Source organism: Megalops cyprinoides, chromosome 23 (assembly GCF_013368585.1).
Source record: "Megalops cyprinoides isolate fMegCyp1 chromosome 23, fMegCyp1.pri, whole genome shotgun sequence".
Taxonomy (NCBI): Eukaryota; Metazoa; Chordata; class Actinopteri; order Elopiformes; family Megalopidae; genus Megalops; species Megalops cyprinoides.
In genome coordinates this window covers 16,965,073-16,982,597 of record NC_050605.1, presented here as the reverse complement: position 1 = coordinate 16,982,597, position 17,525 = coordinate 16,965,073, and the positions used below count along the sequence as shown (strand labels likewise).

At 43.2% G+C, this 17,525-nt stretch overlaps 2 protein-coding genes across 2 annotated transcripts; both read right to left on the bottom strand.

Annotated features, from left to right (window-relative positions):
- Positions 1–3,728: 3,728 nt before the first annotated feature.
- fgf23 (fibroblast growth factor 23) lies at positions 3,729–6,189 on the bottom strand. The gene is made up of 3 exons (XM_036518316.1): positions 5,201–6,189; positions 4,765–4,868; positions 3,729–4,172 (listed from the first exon to the last, which is right to left on the bottom strand). Exons 1-3 carry the CDS (start codon positions 5,436–5,438, stop codon positions 3,729–3,731), a joined length of 786 nt encoding a protein of 261 aa, XP_036374209.1. The 5' UTR covers positions 5,439–6,189.
- A 6,211-nt stretch (positions 6,190–12,400) lies between these two features.
- fgf6a (fibroblast growth factor 6a) lies at positions 12,401–16,523 on the bottom strand. Its single transcript, XM_036518281.1, has 3 exons — positions 16,150–16,523; positions 15,537–15,640; positions 12,401–12,654 (listed from the first exon to the last, which is right to left on the bottom strand). Exons 1-3 carry the CDS (start codon positions 16,487–16,489, stop codon positions 12,478–12,480), a joined length of 621 nt encoding a protein of 206 aa, XP_036374174.1. The 5' UTR covers positions 16,490–16,523; the 3' UTR covers positions 12,401–12,477.
- Positions 16,524–17,525: the final 1,002 nt, after the last annotated feature.

Sequence of the window (17,525 nt, the reverse complement as noted above, 5' to 3'; positions counted from 1 at the left end):
TATCCAAAGAAGTTCATTTTGTTTTGAAATTAGCAGTAAAATTGAAATTGAAATAGCAGTAGACCTGTTATAACCCTTTGGATTAAATCAGGTGCATGTTTTCCCATGCAAAAATGAAATGTAATGTAATGAGAAATACGTTGTTCAGCTTGAGAATATATTACAAATACATTTAAATCTATTCATACAAAGCAGAAATATGTTGCAAATACCAAAAAAAGTCAATAATTTACATATATTTTTAATATATTAATTGGGTTAAAAAATGTGTAAAATACATTCAACATACACTCAGTGTAGTTGTGTGAAATGTCTGGGCCTTATCCTGCATTTCTTTCTGCCCCATCTTCTTTTCTCCTACCTCCACTTCAGCGTCAGACACACCAGCTCTCAGTAAGAATGCCTTTCCCTCGGGGTGCAGAATGAGGAGCAGCTTGCACAACAAACCCTTGTTTTCGTCAATGGGCCGGTAGTACTGCAATATACAAATTACCATGAGTCATCCTTAACTGTTGCCACCGCTAAACTGGGGTAAAGGTGTCTGAACAAGTGAGAGGATAAAATTACTCATTATACAGGTTCACTGCCATTAGCATAACCGACAGGGTTGTTCGGTCTTCTTAAATCGTCTTTATAAAGGATGGGCTAGCAAAGCCGTGACAGAGATGGAGATGAACTCATAACATCCTGCCTTTGGGGAGAGCCCCCCATGGGATACACCATAGAGGATTTTTCTGTTTGAAGCCCTTAACCTACTGTGTGTATCTAAGGAGTTTTTTTAGCTGTTTGTTAGAATGTACACAATTTGCAAATACATTATTAGTAAAAGAATGGTTGTTTGAACTGATGTAGGGGACAGAGTGGGTGAACTTGCGCTGGTGATCATATCCCATTTAACTATTGCCCTTCTGTTGCTGAGACAAGCCAAATGCATTGTTGTTCCATGCTGTAGGCAACAATTCAGAGCAATCCCAGCTCATCCATTTTCCCCAGTTGTGTGAATAGCCCTTTTCTCGCTCTCTGATTCTCTGTGTTGCCCAGAATGGGAACAGTGACGCTCCTGACATGAGATGAACAGGCTTTGGGTCCCTGTGTTTTCCAGTGGGTGAACCATTTAAAGACAAGAGTGCCTGCAGGCCACAATAAGCAGTTACAATGATGGAACATGTCTGGGTGGCAGCGACATGTGTTCCAGAGAGACGCGGGGTGATGATGTCATGGAATCCTGATAGAGATCGCAGTGGCCGCAGTGTTCGATGAAGCGATGGACATTTTACCATTCGTCGGAAGAAACATCAACAGCTTTACTAGACCGGACAACAACCCAGGCTCTAAAAATAGACTCAGGTGTACATGCGATTCTGGGAACCTGTGAGTGGAAAACCTGTTTGTTTTCAGACAGATCCGATGTGGGAGCGTTCACATCCCACCAGTGATTTTTCCTACAGCTGCAAGTCATGTGACTTGTGACCTGTTTGCACATCTGCGACCTTTTGGATTCACAAACGCGCCACATCCGAGCTGCGTGCATTTATATGAAGTTATAGTTCACGGACAGTAAAATAAACTCACATGAAAATAATTCAAAAAGCTGTTGCACTGAAGAATAAAAATGGATGGGATTGTCAGATCATCTATATTTAACGTGGATTTCGCAGGTCATCATAAGAAATTACCCAAGACTTTGTCATTGACCTTGATATTAGTTACATTACATTACATTGCTGGCATTTAGCAGATGCTCTTATCCATCATTTACAGTTTAGTTATTTTACAATGTTATCCATTTATACAGCTGGATATTGTACTGAGGCAATTGTGGGCTAAGTACCTTGCCCAAGGGCACAGCAGCAGCGCCCCAGCATGGAATCAAGCCAGCAACTTTTCGGTTACGAGTCCCGCTCCTTAACCACCATGCTACCATGCTACACTGCCACCACTGCCACTTAATACTACTTAACACATTCCATGTAACATTCTGCTGTTTTTACTCAGGTATTCTCAAGCCCTTTCTTGTACTGATGGTTTGGTTTAGTCATTGCTAAACATATCAGGCATTGGTCATTGATCCTGCATAACATAGAGCGGAGCTCGACGATCCTGCGTTTCGCTCTCGAAATAGCTACACACAGTAACCAAAGTTAGTAAAACAGATGCTCCAAAAATAGTAAACAGAATATTTATTTTTGGAACAGAGTGTGCGGGGCCGTGACACCCATATGTATCCCTTTTAATTCTAAACTAAACCGGAAGATGAAACACACACCTTAACAGCACAAATTTCAAAGCCAGGAAGTCAATGTTAAACTGAAAATGTGAATTATTTAAGGCAAACGAATAGCAGTTGCCTTCAGCAGGAGGCCTTTGTATGCAGATGCTGATAATGTTTGATATGTTTTGCTAAAGAGTACATGTGTCACTGAACCTGTTTCATAATTAGCAAAACTGACAAAGGATAATAAGAAGCAAGAAATAAGTAAAATGACACAGCATCTTATATTCAATATCTTTTATTTCTCAACAAGGTTGTAAGAATCCAAAAGAAAAAATACATAAAAATGTTTACCCAATCTTAAGATATCCATATAAATATTATAAATAACAATACATGAATACATTTAAATAAATAAATACTTGGTTTGATGTGTTGTTCGCTGGTGGTGTCCAGCACCTCTAACAAAGGATTTTTAATCCCTCTCTAACAAAGATAGATTGGAGCTTGGCACTACAGTACCATTGAGAATAACCTGCCATTTAAAAAATGGTGTACAACGAGAACCTTTTACCTCTCACATCCACTGTAGGCTATGCCTTGAAGGCATAAAAGATACCTGACAGAAATGTTATTAATGGATGTTGCTGGCATATAATGACATGGATGTAACAACCTCTAACTATATATTCTAAAGGTCTCAAAATTGGAAGATTTTAATTGTTCATGTTTCCAGTATTGGAGGTTATTGCAACTACAGGTCAACTATTTTAATTTAACTGTAATTTCACACACAAAGTATCTATTACTGTGAAAATGAATTGTGCATTTCAGTTAAATACAAAACAAATTGTTAGGACAACACAGGTGTGTTTTTGCAATAAAGACCATATTAAAACAGCTTTAAGTTCACTGTGGTCCCCCGTTTAAAGTTTAACTCTGAGTAAAAAAAAATTGGGTGAAAGGACATAAGTACTGACTATCTTCATATTGGCATCAGGGTACACTTAAAAAAAACAGATTTCAGTACATCATGTATATTAACAATATTACCTTCCTTCCTGGTTATAAACAAAGTTTTTCTCACAATGAGCTGTCAATATTCATGGACTACAATAAGACTCCTGATGGAGGAAAAAAAACATACCACGATGTTCCATTTAGTAATGCAAATGTGTCAAAGTGCATCTCGAAATCTTGCATAAGCAGTATTTTTGTATTGCCTTCCCTGATGGTTCAGTCTGCTCCAGCTAGTCTACATCCTTCATGTGGCCTGATACAGATTCTGAAGTGGAAGCTTTAAAACTTGCCGGGATCTATGCTGTTAACACAGGAAGAGAGGTAAAAGGTCCGGTACCGTCGTCAGAAGGATTCTCCTGGTAGTAGCTTGTAAAATCTAAATCAGTGGGTTTTTCAGACCAGCTGTAATAGAGACCCCCCTACTCTCACCCTCCACCCCCGCTGCCCCCTCCCCCCCCACACACCTGCCCCCAGCACCCGACCCCCGCCTCTCCTCTCAGCCCAGGGTTCCCGTTATCCGCGGGCTGCTGGGGTTCATGGAGTGGAGCACCTGCAGAGGGTCGTCATGGAAGGCCGAGGTGATGGTCTCCTTGGAGACGGCGCGGCCCGGCTCCGAGGGGTCCCCGTCCTGGTTCTGCTCCTGCTCCTGGTCCTGGTAGGCCTGGGAGTCGGAGCCCTCTCCGGGCTGGGTGAGCATGCGCAGCGGGTCCGACGGGTCCACCTGCCGGGTCCTCTTCTCCCTGTGCAGCAGACGCTCCAGGGGCACTGTGTTCTTCTCCGACAGGAAGAGGGAGGAGGCTGGCAGGTTCTGCCCGGCCACGAACGCCTGCTTGGCCCCCTCCAGGTTGAGCAGCAGGCCGCTCCTGCAGGAGTAGTACACGTCGTGGTGGTTCTCCAGCAGCTTGTGGTGGAAGAGACAGTCATCCTTGCTGCAGACAGTCTGAAGAACAGAAGGACATAATATTGCTTATGGTGTGCCGTTACACACCTGACATAATCCTGGCCACTCGTTTGTAAGCAATACAATGGAGGGGAATGGTGTAAATGTATTTCGAGATTTTCTAACAGTAGACAGTGGCAGTGTAGCACAGTGGTAAGGAGTATGGCTTATAACCAAAAGGTTGCTAGTTCGCTTCCCCACTGGAGCACTGCTGCTGCACCCTTGGGCAAAGTACTTAACCCACAATTGCCTCCGTAAATGTCCAGCTGTGTAAGTGAATAACATAAAAATTGTAACCTCTGTGAGTCGCTGTGGATAAGAGCGTCTTCTAAATAATGAAAATAATGTAATAATGTAATGTAATGTAATGTAGACAGGCGTGGTAGTATACATATGCAAAAAGGCCATTTATAAATATATCATAAATTAATATTTGATGCATATCTGATGAATTTATTTCTCGCAAGTAAAAGAAATAGCGGATTTAAACTTAAAATTGGATTACGCTGGCTGCTACTTCTCTCGAAGACTGCGCAAAACGTCTAAGAATGACACACTTCTGCTGGCGCAAACTTGGAAGTCAGTTACTTACAGAGCTGAAAGGGTTGCCCTCGGCGTCCAGGCATAAGTAGCGGTTACTCTTCACGCCAAATATTGCCAGACGATCTCTTGCTTCCGCTTTCAGCAAAACCACACCTGTTCAGGAAGAAACGTGGATTAGACAAATCTGAGGAATAAAAGTGAATACATAACAATTATTACTCAATTCATCAGAGCAAATAGCTTTTGCTAAAAGACTATAGGAAAAATAAGAATTTAGCAGATGTTAAAATGCAAAGCAATAAAATAATCCTGTTTAGTATAAAACATCCCAACCAAAATCATTATTTATTCCAATATAAAAGCTTGCCTAAAATGAATGCAATACATATGAAAAACTGTAATCAGACTACATGAAAAGTCATTCATTACTTCCCTATACCAATTAAATTATAAAAAGTTATTAACTGACATATATGTATACTTACTGTAGGAACTACGGCTGGTAGTTTTCCTTACTTGACCACTCAAAGTGATTTCCAAGTAAAAGTTGCTGATGTCCGACGATGTCTGCAGGTGTACGTATCTTTTGGGGTTCCCCCAGTTGGACCCGACTAGCGGAGATGGGTTGGGGAAAGCGTCCACCAATCTGAAGCACTGAAGAGCGGCCAGGCAAAGCGCGATGAACGAGGAGTGCATGTTCGGGCTAGACGCAGCGTTCCACATGATTCTCCGAGAGATCCGAGTCCCTGTGTAAATTATCACAATAAAAAAAAAGAGTCCTAAGGTTGTATTTGCAGCTGGAAAATCCACTGTTGGTTATTCCCTGTCAAGAGACCGAAGTTGCTCTGATGCCCCAAAGTTTTAGTGGCAGCTTTTTAAAGCCACAAGTGTCCACACCTCGCTCGCATCAGTGACAGCCAAACTCGCCCCCTAAACAGATGTGTAGAGGTCCCAAGGGAGCACCGGAAGGAAGAAGGGGCATCGAGAATCCGAAGGCTTTCCCACTACTGTCTATTTACTTTGAAGGTAATTGGTCCGGGCGCGCACAGCGGTTACGCATTGAGCAATCACCATTTAAAGTGAACCAGCTTACTTTTCGTCACCCTCCCACTCAGGCTCTTGAACCTCTTTTGAATCCTAGCAGGTCATTTGTAATTCTCAGACGCGCGCATTACTGAAGTAATGCTTTACACACTGTGTATATTCGAGAAGGGGAATGATACGCGTGTACTGGAAGTTGCGCGCGTTTCATTTTGAATTATCTGTTGGACGTGAAGACAGAGACAGCAACCAGGAACATGTAAGCCTGTTGTCAATTATATTGTGTAAGCAGTACAGCACTTACAACTTATATTTCTGAACATGGATTATGTAGACCTTACCTGATGATGAAGAGGCCACTGCCTGCCCAGTGGGTAAATTAAAATTTACCTATGGTTTATAAACAAACAATTTCTTACCAATGTCAGTTTTGCCGGGCCGAGAATCAAGGAAATGTATAAATCAAATAATAACACTATATTAAAAGAACAATGTGTAATGACAAGCACAATACTGAAAGCTGTGTTGGGCAAGCGTCTGAATTTAACACTGGTAACATGACGATTCCGAAGCTCAAGTTTAGTTACAACTTAGTTTACAATTTTCTATAAGGGCAACCTTCATGTGTTTCAAGAACAAGCGTTCTTACTACGCAAAAATCGCCTTTACAATACTGTGGTAATGCTCAATGCTGTGTCCCATAGAATAAATGTTAGGGTAAAAAAATGTCCCGAGAATTGGTTGAACTTTTAAGGTGTGACGGACAGCCGTTCTTCGAAGCAAATTCGCGTTTCCTTATTTTTACCAGAGGAGGGAGCCATACCTCCAATTATATCAAGCGACAGACCCCTTCATTCACGTGAAATGAGTTGAATGCGGAGTTCGATTAATAGATCACTCGAAACCAGTGATTTTGTCGTTATATCCGTCAAATCTTCAAAGGAGTTTTGTGGAAATTAATGTGCACCTCCAGAGAAAAGTATTCTGATTTATAATTCATTCTGGTGGTTTATTTTGATTGCAAGCTAGTTTATATTGGATCCACGCTGTCCTCCGTATTTTGTGCTGCGTTCCTAAGGTAAAGCGGGCGTGATTGAAATACTAAAGGTGGTTAAGCAAAATGTGATGTTCCATAGCCTAATACGATGTATTCAGTGAAGAAAAATTAGTCTGTTTTCGCATGCATTATGTCCATTACAAAATACTTTAACCATGTTCTTCATGAAAGTTGGTCCTAGGTCATTTTCTTTACAGATTCATTGCATGTCGGTATTTAGAAATTAAAGATGAGTTTTTACGAAATAAAACTGGACCAGTGAAAGTTGTCGATTCTAGGTCTCTACCTGTGGTTTTGAAAACAATTGGAATGCTATCAATTAAAGGGATAAATGTTTCATTCAGCGCACAGTATTCGCATTGGCTTTTCATTGGCTCAAGTGCGTGGCTTAGTCAATCCGAGTTACAACCAGAACTGCAGGGCAAAGCAGTGGACTTTGATGTTCAATTTCATATTTACTTTGGCTGACGCAATTCTGGCGGCGTAACGTATTTTACTTCTTGCCTTTTTTCATCTTGTGTTTTGCCTTCTCCCGAACCGCTCAGCTGTGGAAGTTGAAGGAACTGTCAACAAACATTAGCACTGCAGTCTCTTGTCAACTTTTACCCCGTTTAAGACGTAGCTCTTCACACACCTAACCCTACCAGCCTCCATATTTCTACTACTGTCAACATCTCATTCTCATTTAATGCTGTAATACTACAGCTGCTTGTCTCTTGAGTTTGTTCACAACCCATATGATAGAGTGAGTATTTAATTTCTGCTATTTCCATTTTTACATGTATAAGATGATGTTCTCATCCAGTCAAGTGTACCTTTTTCAAATTTTATTCAAGATTTAATTTAATATTACATTTTTATTGCACAAACTGTAAGTCTCCCTGGATGCAGTGAGAATTAAATGGTTATTCATAGTACTACTACCAGTAGTAGTTATACTGTTACTAATAATAATATTATAACCTTAAATTGTTTTAAAATAATTTAATAATAATTTTTAAGTAGTAAAAAAATACACGCAACAACCCATAAAAAACAACCTTTTATTGTTATTTCAGGAATACAGTAGACTGCTGTGCACAGCACATACGTACAAAAATAAAAGGAAAACCACTTTTTTAATATATTAGTATTCTTACTATAATCATTAGTTTTCAGAAACAAATGATTGGAGAAGTCTGTTGTTTCCTACTAATTTACAATCATCGTAACAAATCGGAACTAAGGCAGAAGGTGAGGTATATGTTAACAGAGAGGGGCAGGGGGCCGGGAGGAAACGCCGCCCCCCGCCCCTCAGTGCAGGAATACAAAACTGAGCGAACACAAAGGATGCCGACACACACAGACACGCCGCTCCGCCCCCCTCTGAGGTGCCCCGCCCTGAACGGTGCGCCCCGCCCCTGTGAATCGCAGGCCCGAGGCCTCCCATAATTCAGCCTGGCATGGTCTGGCAGCAGCGGCCTCTTCCTGCTGTCGCTCCACGGTGTGTTCCGTGTCCTACGGCTCCGGGCCTCTTTCAGATAAAGGCGTACAGCGCAGGGCAAGGACCCCCCACCCCCCAGGGAGCGGGAGGGAAATACTCACACGCACGAACGTGTCAATGTCAGTCCGAAAACATTGTCATAAAGCATTGTGTCCTGTTGCCCATATGGACCGGCACAAAAAAAAAACCAACAAAACAAAACAAAAAAAAAAAAAACTATGAATTGAATACATACATGGTAGATAGATAAATAAACAAGGTTCTCGTCACCTTCGTGAACATTCACATCGTGGGTCTCATTTCTCCTTTGCTTTTCGTACAAACAGGAGGATTGGAAAGGATCGGTGAGTCATTTTTAGACTGACAAGTGATCAATGTTCACCCCACTGTACCTCGGAGCACGTCCCAAACTGACTGAAGCAGACAGACAATCCTGCGTTCTGTTCAGACGGATATGTACACAAGCTACAGTTCGACCGTGCATTCTGCAGCTGACTTTCCACAGAATGACGAACGCCTACCATCAGTCATCACTTGGACTCACACAGTACGCTCCACTTATCAGAGTCCACAGCGACAGCCCTGAACAAACACAGGAGCAGTTTTTTTTCTCTTCTTCTTATGGCCATTATATTTCACTGGCGTTTAAAAGATAATTCCACAAGGCCGACAACAATGTGGTTAAATGCTCTATTCATTGTTGCCAACCACTCTGGCAACAATGTACCGTAAAAGACACCTCTCCCAGCTTAGGGTGTTGGCACAATTCCTGAAGAAGCTAGAATCTCCTCAGCCATCATTATGCAGTTAATCTTTCCTTTTTTATCATTCTTCTATTCACAACTTTCTACTTCAAATACACAGAGACAAGACTGGACTCTATCAGCATAAAAGATCTTATCCATTTTCTTTTTTTTTCTTCATCAGGGTAAAAAGCCTATTGTTGCAAATTTAAACAGCATTTAATACATTCACCCAGGCTTCTGGAGTTTAACTTGTCTCTTTAGAAAGTGTTTTACTTTCTGCAGAATTTGACCCAGTCAGACTGAGCAAATCCTTACCAACAGATTCTCAGTGACTTTGTGACATGATGCACACCCCCCATACGTGGACACACCCCCCCCCTCCCTCCATTACTAGTCCAATGCACCCTTTATCCTGTTTGGATAAAGTTCACACCAGGTGCCACACCCCTAGTTTTACGTTACATTGTTGGGAGTTTGTGAATACGCTACACAGAGATGGAGTTACACCCCAGGGGAGAGTAACCGTGTCTGACTGGGACTACTGTCTGAATGTCTCCTACAGATCACTGCGGGTCTCCCCTGGTCCCCACCCACCCCCTCCCCAAACATCAGACACCTGTCTGTGATCGTCCACGGGGGATTATCTCTTTAAATAGCAGGGTGAGACAATGCCAGGTGATCTCCGAAGTGCAGTAAACTGATCTCACCACATCTTTCAGGGGCTGCAGCAGCAGCAGCAGAGAATGATGGGAAAAAAACAGTCTTTCTGTGATTCGGCTGTTTTTTTTTTTTACTCTCCCTTCACTGCGTCAAGCCTGCAGATGCCCCCTCCAGAGCAGACTCGGATGTTCACTAGGGTGGGGTCCAGCAGCAAAAAAGCTGCCGTTTCAACAAAGCACAGAGGGTGAGGGGTGGTGGGGAGGGGTGCACCCACCTACCCACCCGAAAAAAAAAAACGCTCGGATTTCACCGCACTCTGGATTGAATCAGATCTGACGATCAACAAAAATGCAGCCCAGAAGGAACAGGAATTCTCAGCCATTCGGAAATGACAATAGGCAGCCCGGCCGCCTTCCCAGCAGCATAACACGGTCTCAGCCGTTCAGGATGTGCTCCAAGACACAGGCGCGAGACATTGGTGCTTGTCCTGCTTTGAATGTTAAACACAGTGTTACAGACGGGGACGTCACTCATCGAACCACATTGCAAATGGGAGGTCCAGAACAGTCCCTTCCTTTCCTCCAATCAATAACAAACAGATTAACATTTACAAGTAATTTTAATACACTCAGTATCTCAGACTTATTCATCCGTGCAAGGTTTTGTTATTATTATTGTTATTTTTTGTTTAGCTGTGCAGTATTATTATAGAAATTAAGGAATAAACTGACAAGTGGGGAAGGAATTGAGGCGTTAAAGGTAACCGGGGCAACCTGAAGATATGACCCCCCCCCCCGCCGGACACAGAAGTGCTTAAGTGCCTTTGGCTCTGACCTTGGCCTAAAAAGGGCCTGGGCAGCGAGGAGATGCTCCCGGCCACTTCAGGAATCTCAAGGCCTCTGCTCCATTGCGGCTTTTATAGTGACAACTTGCCCGTGGGGGGTCTGCTCAGGTATGTGGGGAGTAGCCTTGCCACCCCGGTGGGATGCGCATTCTGACAGGGTTACACAAACAGGGGGTGCCGCATGCACTGTCCCATAAGTCTTTTTTCCCGGTTAAAATAGGCACGTTTCCTTTTCTGCTCCGCGGGAGGACAGCTCGGGGGTCACGCAGAGCGGCCTTTGCGCTCGGGTAGGAGGGCCGACGTGCGGTACGAAACTACAAGCCTGTCAGAGCCCTTGGAAGAACCGCATCGCGTCTCTCTGTTTTGCGCTGCAAACGGCATACGCTGTCAAACCCCCAACGACATTGCAATAATACCCAGCTACAGCCACCGCAGCAACCACCCTCGCCTCGTCCTCCAAACAGGGACCGGTGCTGACACTAGGTACTGCGGTCCAAGGACACTTGATGAGCAGTTTACACAAGCCACAGAGCAGCAAACGCATTAGGCAGGAGAAAAGACCCATGAGACCAGTCTTTGTGACCTAAATATCAAGACCATCACTGACAGCCAGATTGTGCAATATGAAATATTGTTTAGCCATTCTCGATCATTCACTGTGAAACAAGCAATGAAAAGCTCCTGTTTTTCCCAGTGGTTTATACTATCGTTATTTACACTTTTTTTTTTTTAATTGCGTGGCAGGCGCCTCTTACCTAGAGCAGCTTGTAGTGCTTGCAATCTTACATTTAACACATTGCATGACCCATTTTTTCAACTGAACATTAACAATTTAGGTAAGCACCCACCTAGATTAAATATGACAGCAATGACCAAATTCATTGGTAGGATTTTTCCAGCTATGGTTAAATAAATTATTAAGAAGGCTCCACCTTTCAGTCCAAACACCTTGACAGTTTGGAGTAAAGTTACAACAAAAAAAAAACTGCTATACCAGGACTGACAGTATCAGTGCTTGGGGATGGAAAGCCAGGATTGTCCAGGTCACCCACGTGGGTGTCCTGGGGGGATCTCTGGTTCCTGGCTTCCCAAAATCAACCTCTTTGGGCTCCTCTGGGCTCTGTCCAACACAGGGTCTCAATTACTTAATTTATCTAATTATGGAAAAAATATAAACTGAAAGTACTCCTGGCCTTCTAGGAATTGGGCCAGAGCCGCCCCCCCAGGGGGGTATCCAGGAGTCGCGTGGCTAGCGTGTCAGCCCTATTTCTGACCGCCGGGGGGGCGTTTTTCAAATGCAAGCAGAGAGGCCACAAGTAGGAAGCTTAAGGCACCATCTCATCACATGGCAAGGGAACTGAGATTAAGTGCTTCCATTTCCCTCACTTGACAGTGACAATGGTGACGGGGGGGGGGGGGGGGGGGGGGGGCAAAAAAAAAAACAGGGAAACGTTCTATTTCTTGGCAGAGGGGGGTTTAAAAAATAAGGGGGGGGGGTCAAGTAAGCGGATGTTCTATTCAGCATAACTTCATGCATCCCTTTTCAGACAGGAGGTGGCTGTTTGAGGTAATAAAAAGTATCCGTTTCACTTCTAAAAAGCGGAGGATATCAGTCATGACCAATGACAGGGTGGAGTCTCGGCCAGCTATGGCAAGCACCCATGTAAAGTGAAGAGGTCAGCAGAGCCTCTTGCTCCTTATATAATGTTAATAAAAATAATAAGCAGCAAAGTATGGCATTTACACAAGTTCTAATACAAAGTGAGCTACCCAAATATACATATATAAAGACAGAATAAATACTAGTATGTATAGTGTTATTTTTGCAGTCAGTTTGTAGTTGTGTGTGTGATATATGTATGTATATATACATATATATTACCTGGGAGAACATCCACATGTGCAAATGAGTGAGTTATTGCAAGTTTTGTTCATATTCGCGGGAGGAAGTGTGTGACGGTCATGGCGGGCGTGGCCTTGTTTCCTCTCTTCAGCCGGCCGTGCTTGCTGAGGGCGATGTAGAAGCCCCTGTAAACGGAAGACTCATAGGCGTTGTAGTTATTTGGCAGCAGGGTCTCCTTGAACTTGCACTCGTTGTGGAAGACCGCCTGAAAATGGCAACGGACAAAAGGTCAATAAAAATGCCATGCTAACAGGCCTGGGACAGGCATCAGGCCACGGAGCATTGTATAGGCAAGGCACAGAACATACAGACACAGGTGGTTACACGCATTCAAACACACAAAGACACGTGGAACGCACACACGCGTTAACATTTCCACTCCTCTCAATTTTTGATTCTCCAATCAAAAATTTGATTCTCCAATTTCCCACAGTCGGGCGATTGTAGAAGAGTAGAAACTGTTCGCCAAAGTCCAGCAACCTGTTTCTTTCATTATCTTCAGTCCCCTGGGAAAATGATTAAGTGCAATTTTTATTTGCTGTTTTGAACTGCACTCCAAGCTGTCTCTGAATTTAATTTACGTCAAATCTCCACACATGAGCTTGTCTGCTGACAGCGTTAATTTTATCAAAGCATCCCTCATCCTTATGCCAACAAGGAATGCAATGGTTGTTTTTGAAAATGGACAACTATATATGTACTCCTACAATTCATTTTGACACTGATGATAGTAATGTCTCTACTCTTAGCCTAATTTTTTCATATGTACTTTTGTGAGTCACTCTGAATAAGAGCATCTGCTAAATGACTAAGGTTTGCACCTTAGTCCTTTAATATGCAGGTGAGCACACTGAACAGTCAATAGCTGAATTGCTCTCTGGCACTTAGTCACCGTTTGATTGTCTGCTTTGAACGGAAAGGCACTTTAACATATCTTGCCATGACAGCCTTTTTAGTTGCGCTGGATAAGACTACCCCCCCAAATGAATACATGACAAAAGAATGAACAGCAATGGGAGACTGACAATGATAACAGTGTTAATCACACTTTTAAGGGAGGCACAGGTTACACAAAAAAAAACCCACGCAGAGTGTGTATGTGTGCTCGGTCATTTGTACTGAGTGACATATAAAGACTAAACTCTCAGTCAGTCTTTCACTCCACCACAACCACTCCTCTGCCCTGCAAATAAGCTTTGAGTAATGCAGCCACAGGCATGAAAATCGGCCTCCAAGCCAGAGCCTATAACGGACTGTAATACACAGTGGAGATCCTAACGTACCCTTTCTCTATTTGTGTATCTCCATCCTCTCTTAGAGGACCCCTACTTTAAGGCTAAAGTCATGGTGGCAAAAGGGTAATGCAGGCATCAAAGGCGGTGCCTGCAGTGACTTTTTTTTTTTTTTTAGAATTTGGGCAACCCCCCCCCCCTCCCCCAACAACCACCCCCACAGAGTAGCCTATTAGCAGTACTGGCAATAATTCCCAGAACAATTCTATATCTATATTCTATCTAATGCTATGTATGTTGTAACATCCAAATAAGCAATATCAATCAATTAATCAATCAACACTGAACTATATAATGTCAAATCATTCTTAAATTAGCATGCCAAAATTAGCAATTAGGTTAGCTACAGCAGCAATAACGCAACAACTGCGCAATTCTCCATGAAATGATTGCTCAGCAAAAATCAGTTCTTCCAGCTGTCTTTTATTTAAGAATATCTATACAAAAATACCGTACCAGGTACTCGTTTAATGTAAGCCATATTCCGTAAAACTAATATTTCACTGTAGCCTAATATTGTTGACATTCGAAATCCCTTTACCAGCCAAGCACAGTATTTTAAACACATGCTTCGTCAGGAAAGTCAATGGTTAAGACATACTGATATGTGAACGACCGAAACTACTTTACAGTTGGAGGTGCGTTTAATTTTCACGGGTGTCTGCGGGTGAAATATTAATTATTTCATTCCAAAGTGGGGATGCTGATTTAAAAAAAAATGTCCGAGCAAAATCGACAGTGGCATATATCGCACATTACTTCTACTGCATTAATTAAATGATCTACTGTTCTGCGAAAAAGCGTTTGGTACCCACACGCCCAGTCGGTGCCTACCTCGCGCGCCTCGACTCTCTGCGGTAACCAGTGCCACAAGAAGGATGCGCTAACGGGCTGATTGGGCTTTAGAAACCACTGGCAACTGTACCTGCCCGGAAAGTATATGGTCATGTTAGAAACACTCTTTCACTATTGAAACCGAACAGCTTTCACGGAATTCTAATGAATGAATTATTGTAAGAGGTGCTCTTGCCAATACCACGCCTGTCTGTTTTCCGCTGCCCTGTGTGCACTACGTCTGTAAGCCTCACTCTCTGTATTACTGCGGCGGACAGAGGATTCACGCTACGCAAATGAATCACTTATTAAGAAAAATGTCCCCACGAGACCTCTTCGCGAAAACACCGTGTCATCGCGCAAGGCCGAACGTGGGCGCAGCTTTGTTACGTTTAAATACTTTGCTAACACGTTAGTCTTTTCAAAATACTAACAACTGACGCTTCCTGCTTAAGTCAAGCGACAGACGTGAATGCCCAATAAATCCATCAATCGAACATAATTTTATAGACCCCACAGAAGGCTACGTTGTTTCGTACATGCTTATCATTACGCGGTTATATTATGCTATTATTATAATTATTATATTATTATCAACACTATGGCTTGTGATGAAATATTTATAATTATTAATAATTTATAAACGCACGAATTCCTTGTACATGTCAAACCTCGGCGCTGCATTATCCAGCTTTATAATTGGGTATACAAGACAAATACATGCACGGACGAACGAAAATATAAGCTTATATTTAAAATATAAAGCATTATGAACGAACTACACATCGGAGTACATTTACATTGAATTGGTATCACGTAATTCGCTGCCGAAATGAAAGCACTCTCATACATACAAAATACAATACACATAGATTAATAAAAGCCCGTAATTACGTCATTTTCACACAGGAAAGGAGAATAACAATAACAGAAGGGAATGATGATAATAGTGAACACCTACCGTTCCGTATAACCTTCCTCTGCTGTTCATTGCGACAAACAGGTCACTTTCCACCCCATACAAGCTAACCACTCCTCGCTCCACCGTGGAGATCTCTATTAGACCTAATTAGACAAAACATCAGTTATACACGGCTGCAGAAACCAATCAGTTCGGCACAGTTTATGGCTTATGGGGTAAACAGCAGCAAGCACTGTGAGGGCGGGTGGTGTAATCTTGCAGGTCTCTCTTATGAATGCATCGCCTTTGCCCTGTATATTGCTCACACAAGAGATTTATTCTTTCATTTATCAGAATATCCATCACAACTACAGCTTCGGACGTGCATGACTATCCGTTTCTGGGCCGCAGGAGCCAGTGTAAAAATAAGTTGGTGTCTAAATTCGTCCAAGCATTCATGTCATGTTTGAGCCTGGGAAAGATATTTAGCACTGATGGATACGTGGTTTTTTAATAGATTTGTCTTTGCTTTTGGAGACATTCAATGCTGCCTGTGCGGCCGCTTAAATATCATGCAAAATTACAAGGACAAGGATGCGGTTCGAGTCGTAATTACTTGCTACCGCTCATGCTATGTGTAGGCGATTGCATTACGTTTCTTGGTGAAACTCACTGTACTGGTTTTCATTGTGTACACCGTTTATCCTGCCGTCTGGGAGGACCTGAAGGTGGAACCCGATGCCCACGTTGCAGTAAAGCCTCCGTACTCTCTTGATGCCCAGCAAATAGTCACTCTCCCAGTTCAGGTCCGATTTCTCCCCTGAGACCCCCAGAATGGAGCGGGAGAACAGGGTCTCCCATCTTTTCTCCAGTAAAGTTGCATTAGTCCTGCTTGGAATCGGATATGATGACACAATCCCCACTAGGAACCCCAGGAGAACAATCGCAGTCAACGTCCAGCGCGTGCTGGCCTCGTAGGACATACTGATGAGGCGCCTCTGCGCAATGGCCATCCGGTTTACCTTCGGGGCACGTGGTCAAAATTAATGGCCCTAAAAATACCACTCTTCTTGTTTTTCTTCCTTCGGCATGGTGGCAGAGGCTTATTTTTGGAAGGCAGATCAGGGTTTCGGGCATGAAACGAAAGCCCGAGAGCAGTGGAGTAGAAAACGGAGAGAGCGCGGCAGAGCTTGAGGTGGTGATGGTGGTGATTACCATGTTTTGCAGCTCCACGCCTCTCTCGATAGGCAACGCTGGCCGTGGAGAACGCCACTCACCCAAAAACCTATTTCACCTTGCCAGGCACCCGCATTTTATATGACATCACTCTGACTCCACCGCTGTCCCACGAAACAAAGTAGAAAGGGAGGGGGAAGAGAGAGAGAGAGAGAGAGCGAGAGAGAGAGAGAGAGGAAAAAGTTGCAAGCCAGCGACTGCTGAAGCGCTGAACTGCAATGTCAAGTCTGCTGGGAGTTCAATCGAATGCTGTCACTCCACAGGCAAGACGGGGGAGGGAGAGCCTCATTGGGTGGCGTTGAGCGATCATGGGATGTGATGGGCACTTTGGCAGAGCCCAAATTGGGCCGGTGGTCATGTGTCTGACGGGCTGCTGCTTCCTTATTTAGAATGGAGGTGTAAAAACAGTCCAGGAGTCACCGGAGAGCAATGGCAATCTTGTGAGCCACTTCCTTTGCTGTTTGTTCAGGAAGTTTACTTTGCGATACATTTCAAATGCCTATCTCCTAAAGGTATTTTTTGCATTTATTATTTTTTTTAAAAATGTGTCCTCTCAAGTGAATTAGCGACGTGAAAAGAACGAGCACTTGGACCAGAACATTATCTTAGTGCTATCCAAAAAAAGACGTGCATACATGCTGAAACTTTTATACTTCTTGCGCTGAATTTCACCGATGGCAATGCCCGTGCGTCAGAGAAGCGCGCTTCCTTACGCGCTTCCGCAGGTGTCGAATCTGACGGGCCATACCGTGTACCTTCGCAGCTCCGAAGAGCGGCGCTGTTTCATATAAAATGCTAGAACCAGCATCATTG